The 13,175-nt window shown below is 32.8% G+C and overlaps 1 protein-coding gene across 4 annotated transcripts in view; it reads right to left on the bottom strand.

Annotated features, from left to right (window-relative positions):
* Positions 1-13,175, bottom strand: part of Blos3 (Biogenesis of lysosome-related organelles complex 1, subunit 3) — a 385,546-nt gene that overhangs the window by 147,686 nt on the left and 224,685 nt on the right. For 2 of the 4 annotated variants that reach the window (XM_072523223.1, XM_072523226.1), the window contains exon 3: positions 4,403-4,504. In XM_072523223.1, coding sequence (XP_072379324.1) covers positions 4,403-4,504 — 102 coding nt within the window. Of the gene's footprint in view, positions 1-58; positions 431-4,402; positions 4,505-13,175 lie in introns of those variants that run through there. The other 2 variants (XM_072523224.1, XM_072523225.1) reach the window with 2 other exon arrangements.

Raw genomic sequence — 13,175 nt, forward strand, 5'->3', positions numbered from 1 at the left:
ATGGGGAATTATAATTTGATGCACACTTTGATATAGCTGATAGAGGGCGCCACATATTTGACATAAATTTGCGCTTAACTTTTTTGCTCTTTAAGTCAGTGCTATTTATTTTAAAAAATATTAAAGATACATTATTTTTACAGAGAAAAGGTATACTTATTAATAACTTAAAAACTCAACTGTTTTCGAGATAATCACATTTAAATCAGCTGCAGAAGAGGACCGGGACGCCGTCGTATCTCGTGGTTGAAAAATCTCCGACAATGGTTTGGGATGACCTCAGCGGAGCTGTTTCGCAGAGCAGTCAACAAAACCATGATAGCCTTGATGATCGCCAACATCCGGACCGAATAAGGCACTGAAGAAGAAGAAGAAGTCAGCTGCATAATAATTCTTAGTTGTGATACTTGTACGGTATAGCACTGAATACCTGTGGATAAGCATAATTAATAGTTTGTTCTTATTAAAACAACTCAAAGATGATAATGTAACATCACAAAATACTTTGTTATGGCTGCTAAATGTGTTATTGGGGAGAACCTTCTATCTTTTTTAGGTGTCATCATCATGTTTACAATTTCCTTTCTCTATCGCTTCTATAAGTTTCTATACTGGCGTTGTATTACGTTTTCTCGATAGTAAAATGCTGAGGCGAGCTTCACGGAAGAAGCGCTACGAGACGGCCTCACGAGTAGCTTTACTCTCTATCATTTCGTTTCTAGTTATCATATATGTTTAAAGTTAGTTGTTAATAAATTCCTTTCAAACTATAATTAAATTTTATTTTTAAACATCTTATTTATTTTATATAATAATTAAATTTATTCTCACATTAGTGATTAAATATCGAATTTATATTGTATTAATAACTTCATATCTAGTCTCACTTTGACGGGTCTGTATGTTGTTGATACGTTAGTACAGTCTGTCCCAAACCCTTCTTTCAGTGCGTCACTAATTTTGACGTCATATAGGATTTTAAGAATGTCGAGAATTATTGAATGACATTTTAGTTAAATTTGACAGTTGCAGGATCGTCATCTGTCTTTTTCTAATTGAAAATAATTTAATACTTTTAATATTAGACTTTGTTCTTTCTCAATATATCTCAGCATATTTAAAATATTTTATGACAATAAATACAAAATTAAATTTTCACTGTAAAATGTGCGTCGACAATCTGCGTCGAATTATATTTATGCGCATCATTGATTGGATATCTATTTACCGTATTCTAAACTCCAACCAGTTATACACTTGTGAGTATAGAATTAGCTTTACGATAAATAATTTTCTAAGTTCTATGTTTAATAATCACAGACTCACGTTTTTTTCTGTCACTTCTAGCTTAATGTGTTAGAGAGAATTCGATCAACTATGACGCACTGAAAGAAGGGTTTGGGACGAACTATAGGTGGCGCTACCTGCAAACATAATTTAATGAACTATTTTAATATAGTATAATTTGTTTAAAATATAAATAATAAATAAATATTAAAATTGCTTTATGAAATTTTAAAAATATTATTAAATATTAAAACATGGTATGAAGCTTCGCGCTAGTCTACGGTGCCAGCTACTGTACCTACCACCTTCTTTTGAAGTCAGTTTTAATGCCAGTAGACAACCCCAATGTATTACGGGAAATTTTAACATAGTGGGCTGATGTCACGAATGCTTTTGATAACTAAAAATAAGTCTTGTTTTGACTAATCAGTGACTTTTTTAATATCTAGTTTATTTTGGTCTCTTAATGAAAAGCAGAAAATGCCGAGGCATAATAATTTTTCTAATATGGATATGAAAAGAAATAATTAAAAAGATACCCAAACAGGCTATAACCTAATCACCACACTTTTTAACATCTATTTTAGGCATTTTGGGAAAGATTTATTTAAATTTTTTACGAAATGATTTTATTGATTTGTTGGAAGAATTGTCATCAAACTTAAGGCAAAGTATGTGGTTTATGCAAGATGGTACAGCACCACAATATAGAGAGAGGGCAGTGAGAACATACTTAAATACAACTTTCCTGAACGTTAGATTGGTCGTGGTAGTCATATTTCTTGGTGATGTGATGAGATATTGGTATAATTATTTAATTTATAAAGAATATATCTTTCATGGAATCTATTGACAAATGAAATAAAGAAAATGGTGGACATATCGAACACTTACTTCGACAAAAAGTTTAATGTTATCTAGTTTAACTATTTTTTAATTTGGTTTGTAAATAAAATGTTTTGATTATGACTTTAATTTAATATAAAACGTAAAATGAGTGATGTAATAGTATATTACATGCGAGTAAAAAAGTTGCGCGCGAGCCGCGTAGCGGCGAGCGCAGTAATTTCACAAGCATGTAATAAGCTTACAACTCAAGTTGTGCACTATACTTTTTCTACGATTATTTTCATTTATAAAAATAAAAAGTACAACAAGTAACTTTTATTTATTTAACAAAATTCGGGAACAATTTAAATTAAACATTTATTTATAATAATTAATTGTAAAATTTTGGCAATTATTTATAACTATACCCTTATCCAAGTTTGGCAGTTGTTCAATAATACGTGGTGAATGGTGAGATGACGTAAACTGCACGGTGTGTTCTTTTTAAACATTGGTATTTTCAGTGTATGTAAAGGTCTGTTGATTACTTTCAATTGAATTTATAATTCTACTGGCTGATAACGTCTTATTATTTATTGACTCATCGACATCCTTCAGCCGTTGTTGAAGATTTCCATCCGCCATGTCGTTTAAGAGCCATCAAATCACCACCGGCATCTACCAAAATAGTGGCAGAAGTTCGTCTTAAACAGTGACCTGTGTACATTTTGGGATCTGGTAACTTTAAATATTCGGCTATTTGTTTAGGAACCCCGCCTATTTTGTTTAATCCTACCACCTGTTTCGTACATTTATCCCTTTGATAATTAAGAAAAAATTGATTTATTTGCGGATCGCTAATCTGTAGTCGAATTTCTGTATATTGTTTGCCGGAAATAACGAAAGATCTACATATTTTGGTTTTCGTATCAGGAATTTTAACCAATAACAAGGTACTTAAATCATCAATATCACAAATTTTAAGATTTTTTAACTCTTGTTTCCTACAAGCTCCACATATTCCAATAATTGCAATAACCTTAAAATAAAAGTATTATAAGTAGGCACATTTATGTTATACTTTATACCTTTATAACAAGTACTGTACATCAGGAGCTCCATTTAAAAAAAATTATTTCTTTATTTACTTCTTTATTTATTTTACTTCATCAGGATGTAAAATTTTAGATTTTTTGTTTTTAAAACCTTGTGATTGCCTTTTTAGATAAGCTCGCAATTTCGGGTAATTTTCAATATTAACATTATTTTTCAAAGTTATCACACTTCTTAGCATAGAATATATTGCCCATAATGAGGATGGTTTAAATTTCTTAGCGATTTCTCCAAAATAAGCCAAGAGTACGTTTTCAGAAAATGAATTTACATTATCTGTTGTACGCCAATCCATAAATTGCTGATATATCTTTTTATATCTTCCCCTAGATTTTTCTGGTAATAGGTTCTCGGTAGTGTTCGCAGCTAACTGCATATTGGGTGGTGTGCTACTAAATTCATCTTCACTATTCGATGAACTCATTTTATTTATCTGTATTTAAATTACCACTATATTTACACTGACAAATTAATAATTTTTAATCTGTCAAAATAACGTCTGTTAATTCGTTTCCATGGTAACTCGACCAACTGACTTACAAGGCTTATGTGATATTACACATTTTTATAGAACTGTTTTTTCCTTCGTTGCCTGGAGTAATTGCGTTAAATCAGAATTATGCAGCTAATTTGCAAAATGCGATTATCTCGAAAACTGTTGAGTTTTGAAGTTATTAACACGTATACCTTTTTTTGTTAGAATAATGTATCTTAAATTTTTTTTTATCAAAATTACCGGTAACTTAATAACAAAAAAGTTAAGTGCAAAATACGTCAGATATGTAGCATATGTGGCGCCCTCTACCAGCTACATCAAAGTTTGCATCCAACTATAATTTTCCATATTCAAAAATACTCAGTTGTAAATTTTTATACATAAATGTTCACAATCATGAAAGTATAGCAAAAAATAATATTTTAAATTTCCACTTTAACACCCTGTATCTTAATATCAATATTTTATTAAGGCAAGTTGGCTTAAACCGTAATATTTTAAAGTGCGGAATCTACGTTTTTTTTGTACACATACTTAAGGACCACCCTGTATATATAATTACTTATCTACATCTCTTTTTGCATCTATGGTTAATAATCTGTGAAGAGAAATTCATTGGAATTTATGTAAATTATTCAGAAAAAAATTCATTGTTTAAGTTGTGTATGTTTAACTTACTTAATTTTTGATGAAATAAGGAGTTGAATTTAGTCGCGTTTACTTCCAATAATTCCTTTTGATTTAAAGCTGATGTGACACTAGCCACACTGCTGTCAATTTCTGTAAAGTTAAAATACTAATCAATTTCTAATTCTAATTTGGAAATAGTTGTACAATAATTATACAAAGTTGCAAAATAAACAAACTACCAAAATTTCAATATGATTGAAACAACTTACAGGAGTAAATCAATTAATAATGTGCTTATGTACCTCGATGACTAACAGACTCTTAGATGCGCCTGGGCCTGGGAAGATATAAAGCACTACTTGGAGCATTAGGAGGAATGAGAGAAAAATTACTTATCACATACAAACGTGGATAAAATTAGTCCCAAATAGATTATTTCATGACAACGAAGATATACGTGAACGTAAGAACAAGGTAATAGATAGTGAGAGATAAGTTGCTGGATATCGAAGTAAAAAGCTAAACCAACATATCCGAGAGGGCCAAAAAAATCAAATGGTGGATGTAAATATGTAAAAACATGAGAAAGATAGTCTGTTCAGGGCAAAAATAAAAAAATGAGTTGGAACATAAAAGGAAGCTATAATACAATTTGGAGGAAGATGACCACTATCATTAAAGATAATACTATTGAAATAGTAGAAAGAACGCCATGAAAGAAGTTTGAGAATAAAGAGACTGGGTTGGTGGTCAAACGAAGTACAAGAAAGAATAAAAGATAAGAGAAAATTATATAAACCGTGACAACAAAAATGGTCGGACATAGATCTTTAAAACCATATGGTCACCAAAAAAAGAAACAAAATATAAGCTAAAGCAAAAGCATATACAAATATGTACCTACGCTCAATTAGAGATCAAGGGGTGTGAAAAAAATATACATAAAATAGCCTAATAAAAAGTCCAGAGAAGGTTTATATTATTTGAAATTTGACAATCAATAAATCAAACATCGTTGTTAACTGTCTATAAGATTATTTTTTATGCAGCTTTTAAAAGTTTTTTCACAAATTTAATTTCTGAACGCAACCATAATATTGGACATTTGATAACCAACAAATATGTCGATCGATTTCTCTTACGATAAAGAGTGCATCCTTCTATCTTTGTGACTGACGGTTACCGCTACGTGAGCGATAACTATCGTTATTTCGGTGATTCTTTGTGATATTGACATTTCAAGCTATGTGCTCTTTTTTTGTTGCTTAGGTCGTCGTAGTTAATCAAATGTGCGAAGAGCTACCTCACCTGTTAACCGTACTGATGACCAGAGAGAGACAGATCAAGAAAATAGTCGTATTGCTATGTCAGAATTGCGTTCTTTAGTAAGTGACAATGCAAGAGTAAGCTTAGAATGCAACGAGTTCGTGCACATCAAACACAACAGCGAGCACGACATAATGAAATTGAGAGATCCTGTAATCCTGGAACGAGCTGCATTCCACTATGATCCGTATCCGGCAATAGACTATTGTACCGACAAATCGGTAATAATTAAGGAAATCACAATAATTTGTAAATATTGTAAGGCGTTAAAATACAGTGGTGAATCTACTGGATTATCTTGTGCTGAAGGCAAAGTAAGATTACCACAATTGGTACCATTACCAGATCCCTTACGCTCCTAAGTTTCTGTGATCAGAAATTATTCTACACACTTCTTGGCCAACATTCAAGAATATAACAGCTGTTTCCAGATGACATCGTTTGGCGCAACGCATATTGTACAGAATAATTTCATGCCCACTTTCAAGGTATTATACCTTAATAGATTTTTATAATATTCAAGTTTGTATTAACCCTTTAATCTGCAAGGGTATAAATACTTACTGAAAAATTAAAGTTTGTTCAAATATATAGCATAAAACAATTATCTTGAAATAATTTCTAGTTTTTTTTGTTTTATAGGATACATTGACAAAAAGTTAAGGTATAACGTTTAGTTAATATTGAATTTTTAAAACACTTTGTATGATTTATATAACATCAATAGGATTAAAAAAATAAAAGATTACTACCTATAAACGCTTTATTAAAAAAATAATTAGAATTTAGTTTTATGGTAACTCATAAAACAGTTCCTTTCAGAGACAATACTTAGTAGTTTATTACATTTCTGAAACATAAAGGTAGTTTGTCTTTTAGGACACAAACGACACCGACCTTTGGTTGTTGTTAAGAGAAAATGATCAATGTTATCTAGCCTGGTACCGTCGGTCGGCCTAGTAACTACCGGACTTCGGATTTGTTTGTTAGGAAATGACCAAGCAGCTATTTTTGCTTTATTTGATTTTAATAGGCTTTGAATAATGTCGTTGCAGAACGTTTTCAATGGAACGATTTTTTTTAATGTTCAGTGCATTGCAGTGTCTTCTATAAAGCAGCCATCCATTATTTATACATATCTAGCATTTGGGCTAACAACTTCAGGTACCATCGATGTGACTTAAGGCCAGTTCGATATAAAGACACAAGTATGTCAGCAAAGTCTACGCCTCCCATATGCTTATTATACTCTATTACCTGGGGACATGGTACGTTAATTTTTTTCTTTTGTTCCTTACAGTATCTTTGAATATGAGATATTGTCGTGGTATCAGAAAATGATGAAAGTAAACTGACACATTTATTATCTGCCCATTTGGTAATATTAATTTTCATTTCGTTGTCGCTAACACTTTCGAAGCTACCTCGTCCTCTTTTAAGTAATACCTTGTCAGAAACCATAGTACTATTTCTCATTCCATTGTTTTGAACTGTGCCTACTCTGAATATGCCTAACTCACTTCTTAGATATATAACTAATTTAAGTGAAGTAAACCAATTAGGTATCAAAATATACAATCTTATATGATTTCTCATGAATACTTCTACACAAGGCTACTACCACTTTTTGCGCTATTCCAAAGTATTGTTCCTCGTACTATGTAAAAGTGTGCTTCAAAAAGGTATTTTCATTAGCATAAGGAAAAAAATCGTATACCCAGTTTTGACGTACATGTTCCAACAATGGACGGACTTTAAAGTACCTGTCGGTGCCATTATCATCTTCATTGTTTGCGAAATAAATGTTTCTTCTGAGACTCTGATAACGTTTTAGGGGCATCACATCAGCTACTTGATAATATCGCAATAGGAAGACATGCTGATTATCCCCATCAACAGCTCAATGCCAACGAAAGATTTTATTTCCTTAATATCAGTGGCTACGGATTTACCTGTCCTCTGGGTTAAATACAGATTTGTATTTTCTGCAATTATCGAAAATAGATCGTTCTTGAAAAACATTTGGAAATAAGTCAATGGTGATTAAATATCAGTTACATTGCTGCAAATAGGTTTGTAATTTCAACTGGACAACAAAACTCTGGAGAGTTAAAACTAAAATCCATTTTCGGCATTTAATGTTAACCTTCTTAGGTACAAGTGGTAACGGATCCGGCATATTTGGTTCTAATGGAGTAAAAGAATTGTTTAAAGCTTTCTAATCTCTGAACAGATTCTGTGGCAACATCATTTTGACTATGAATTGACTCTAAATACATATTATTATTATCAAATATCATTTCAATGTCCATATAATTTTGGTCATCATTTTTTTCCAAAACATCCTCTGTATCTGAAATATCGGAATCTTCAGAGTCTATTGGTGGTAAGATTGCGATTATATTCATTGTTCATTTGGAATAAATTCCTTATCCTTAAAGTTAATTTATCCATTTATTCATACCACATTGTTAGGCAATTTATCTTTTAAGATACCACTAAAATCCGTTGGTTATAACTGAGAACTCGGCAATGTGTCTCTAAAAATACATAGTTTTAAATGAGACTTCATACAAAAATTATAGAATATATGGAACAAACAACTTAGTTGTTTGGAACATATTATATCTCAGTAGACTTACCTTTATCAATATATACAGGTATCAGCATAAAATCTCTAAAAACTTTTCAACACTGCTTACATGTGATCAGTTAGTTCACTAACATAAAAAATTCAAACATGCTAGATTTACGTCACCTGTAGAAAGTTTGTAATAGACCCTATAGATGGCGACTCACAACGAGTTATAAAGGAAGAGTACATTTAAAGATACATTACCAAAGACTGGCAAAATTTTGAAGAAAATACGTTAATACAAATTTTTATTGATATGTAAATTTAAAAAAAACATTATCAATTAAAGAGCTAAAATAGTATCAGAAATAATTATTTAACAAATCTTTAAAAATTACAGATACAATGACAATTTTATCACTTACTAGGGTCACCATTGACGAAGTGGCTGTTGTCATTGTCGGAGAAAATTTACAATCTAGAGACATTGAAACGTGTATCTGAAACACCCAGGGGTTATGATGCGTAAGAATATCCTTTGATCTTCTGGTAGGGGGAAGACGGATACCATTTTAATATAAAAATGGTTAATCAAGTAACATGTAACTAGATTGAACAAGATTAAATAATATTTTTTATTTCAATATATCTGAATAACAAATTATATTAAAATTTATCATTTTTGATTGTAGGTGCTGAAACAAACAAAAAATTTAGAGCTATGAATTTCTATTCGTACAGACTTATGATCCGTGAAGGTGAAGTCAATCATATTTTGATGTGTCGACGGCTTTTCCATCAGTTTGCAGTTGACATGTATGTCAAAATTGAGACTGAACGATTGACATATATTCGCTTGAAAAAACGACAACTTCGATCAGAGGAATACATTCATCTCCGCGATGCTATAAATGCCGATGGCAATGTGAATAATGTGGGAATAATGACAATTTTGGAAGCCATTTACATATGAAGCCCACGCCACAAGCAAGAATATGCTCAAGATGCTATGTCATATGTTAGTATATAACCCACAGTCCGAAATCAAGAGGGAATTGCTACATAGCCAAACACCAGTTGATAGACACGGCATCACTATCAGAGTTTTTAAATTAAAATCTCTTACATGAATGAATGAAAAATGAATTTCTTAATAAATAATCGCATCTATGATCAAGTCCGTTATTGGATGTACTCTGTAGAATGGCAAAAGCGTGGTCTGCCATCTGAGCATATTTTAGTGTGGTTAGTTGGACAAAATAAGGCCAGACGAGATTGGAGATTGATTCCATAATTTCAGCTGCAATTCCTGATAAAACAGTTGACCTAAAATTGCATGTAGTGCAAAGCCACGAGTTGCAAAGAGAACAAACAGTACGATACTGATGCATTGGCCGAAATCGTACAAATGTTCCAGAATTACATCAACAACAAATAACTGCGTACGACACTTTGTTAGAAGTTGTGAACAGTGGATCTGGTGGAATTTACTTCCTCGATGCTCCCGGAGAGACCGGAAAACGTTCTTAATTTCATTGCTTTTGGCGAGGATCAGATCGCAAAATGATGTAGCTCTAGCGTTGGCTTCATCTGGAATAGCTGCGACTGTGCTAGAAGGCGGGCGAACTGTACATTCTGTCTTGAAATTACCACTAAACATACAAATCAACGAAACACCAATTTGTAACATCACCAAAAATAGCGCAATGGCCAAGATTTCACAGGTACGCAAATTGATTGTTTGGAACGAATGCACAATGGCCCATAAGAGGTCACTGGAGGCACTGGACAGAACGTTGAAAGATCTTCGTAACAACCAAAATATTTTTGGTGGGGCCATGATTCTGTTGTCAGTTGATTTTCGCCAGACTCTTCCAGTTATTCCCCGATCAACTGTTGCTGATGAACTAAACGCATGCCTAAAATGATCAAATTTGTGATGGCATGTAAAGACACTCCAACTAACAACTAATATGCGAATATTTTTGCAATAAGATAAATCTGCAAATGCGTTTTCGAAGCAGATATTACACATTGAAAATGGTAAAGTCGTTGTGGACACGCAGTTGGTTGCCTTCAGATTAGTTGATTCAGTTATAAACCAGGATGACGTAGTCAACTATCCCACGGAGTATTTAAATTCACTGGAATCACCAGGACTATCACCTCACAATTTGCAGTTAAAATCAGTTCATGCTGCTTAACATTAATCAACCTCGTCTGTGCAATGGAACAAGACTGGCTAAGAAAAATCTAATGAATAACGTAATTAAGGCAATAGTCATAAAGAGAAAATACAAAGGAGAGGATGTCTTGATCCCACGTGTACCGATGATTCCAATAGATTTACCATTCGATTTTAACGTCTACAATTTCCCGTGCGTCTGGCCTTTGCAATGACCATAAATAAATCGCAAGGCCAGTCGTTGGAAGTTTGTGGAATAAACTTGGAGTTTCACTGTTTCGTGCATGGACAATTGTAAGTCGCGTCGGAAACCCACCATCTTTGTTTATTTACGCACCACAAAACAAAAAACATAATTGATCAGAAAGCTTTAAATTGATTATCAGACTGTATCGTAACTGTGTGTATCCTCAATACCATATTAAAACCTTAACAGCCTTTATTTTAGGCAAAAGTTTTTTTGTAAGTATCTAATTGTTGTGACGTGACTATTTTTAAGCAATATCATAATAATAAAACTTGACCACCTATTTTTTATCGGTCTTGTATTTAATGTATATAAATATATTATATTAACTTTTATTGTAAATGACTTTCATAATAAACTTATGGTATAGCCAGTTTTTACTAACTTTTTTGTAAACTTGTAAGGATTTAATCGTTGTGACATGACAATTGAACATGCAAGCTCATGATTCCTGTGTAATTAAATATATTATATTTATTATAAGTAGAGTTCGGATTTAAAAGCATAAAGAAACGCAAAAAAATTGCATAAAAAGCATAACGATTTTATGAAAAAAAGCATTTTCATCATAATTCTGGCTTTACAACCCTGCGTGGTTACTAGCCTTCTCAAGTATTTCTCCCCAGTCGTCCCTATCCATCGCCTTTCTCCGCCAAGCACGTATTCCCATATTTCTCATGTCTTCATCGATGTTATCAAGGAACCTTGTTCTGGGTCTTCCTCATCTTCTCTGACCAATGGGTCTATCAAGGAGCGTTTTTCTAGCTGGGTCATTTTGTTCTATCCGCATTACATGTCATATCCACCTCAGACGTCCTAACTTAATATGTTTTACGATATCAGGTTCCTGGTATATTCTATGAAGTTCGAAGTTGTATCGTCTTCTCCACACTCCATTGTTATTCACTGTTCCATAGATTCGCCTTAGTACTTTTCTTTCAAAACACCCTAACATGTTTTCATTATTTTTTGTTAGAGTCCACAAGTCCAGGTCTCTGAACCATATGTTAGGACTGGGCGTATTATTGTTTTGTAGAGTTTTATTTTTGTATTTCTCGATATAATTGTAGATTTAAGGAGGAGATTGAGCCAAAATAGCATTGTTGACAGCACAAATTCTGCGGTTTATCTCTGCGGTTGTATTATTTTCAGTGTTAAGGAGCGCTCCCATTCATTCACTGCTTCGATGACGTCATTTTCTTTAACGAGTGGTCGTAGGATTTGTGGTTGCGTGCTATTTTCATATACTTCGTTTTTGTTGGTTTTTATTATTAAAACCATTTTTGTAGCTGATTCTTTTAATGTTACATACGCCTCTCGTACAGCGTTTTCCGTTCTCCCAACAATATTTATATCATCAGCATAGGGCAGGATTTGCACTGATTTATTACAAATTGAACCAGTGGTTGTGATTTGTGACATACGTATTACTTTTTCCAGAGCCAGATTAAACAGTATACAGGAGAGAAGGTCTCCCAGGCGCAGCCCATTATTTGTTTTAAAACGTTCACACAGTTTCCCCTGAATTCGTACTCTACATTCAACTTTTACAAGAGTTAGTTTTGTTAAACTTACCAACTGATTTGGTATTCCTAGCTCTTTCATTGCTTTGAACATTTCTCTTCTATTCACATAGTCGTATGCTCCTTTGTAGTCTATAAATATGTGATGAGTATCAATGCCATATTCCAGTGTGTTTTCCAAAATTTGTTTCAGGGTTGCAATCTGATGAATTGTAGATTTACCACCTCTGAAACCAGCGTGGTATTTTCCTACTATCCTTTCTGCATATGGTGCCATACGGTGACATAGTACTGTGGAAAATATTTTATACGCTGCACTTAGAAGCGTAATTCCTCTGTGGTTAGAGCATTCAAAGATATCTCCTTTTTTGCGTACGGTGCAAAGTATTCCAATATTCCAATAATTGGGGAGGGATTTCTGTGTCCATATTTCTTTTATAAGCTGCTGTAATGCCATAATGGTATCATGATCATCTTATTTATATAGTTCAGCTGGGAGATTATCTATTCCGGGTGATTTGTTTCTGGCTAGTTTTTTAACTGCATCTTTAACTTTAAAAATCGTTGGTGGTTCCTTTTCCCTCTCGTCTGCTACTCTTGTTGGAATGTCGATAGAAAATAAAATTATGATGTTATACCAATTGTTTGTTGATATGTTAATATGTAACAATAAATGTTACTTAATTTGTCAATATCCGATTTTCTATTTATACGTTTTTATTTTTTCTGTATAGGTATGTGTCATTTCTACAAATAACCGCTTCTGTTTATTTTTCTGCCTCTCTTGTGATTTGTTTGTTTTTATATCACTTTTGTTGTCAAATCACAAGCTTGTGCATTAGCCGAGCACTCAATCAATCTAAATCACACATTTCATTTTTCACAAGCTTCAATTCTAGAGAGACAGAAAAATGAACAGAGGCGGTTGTTTGTAGAAAAGACACATACACAGAAAAATAAAAAAA

This window comes from Diabrotica undecimpunctata, chromosome 2, assembly GCF_040954645.1.
Source record: "Diabrotica undecimpunctata isolate CICGRU chromosome 2, icDiaUnde3, whole genome shotgun sequence".
Classification (NCBI taxonomy): domain Eukaryota; kingdom Metazoa; phylum Arthropoda; class Insecta; order Coleoptera; family Chrysomelidae; genus Diabrotica; species Diabrotica undecimpunctata.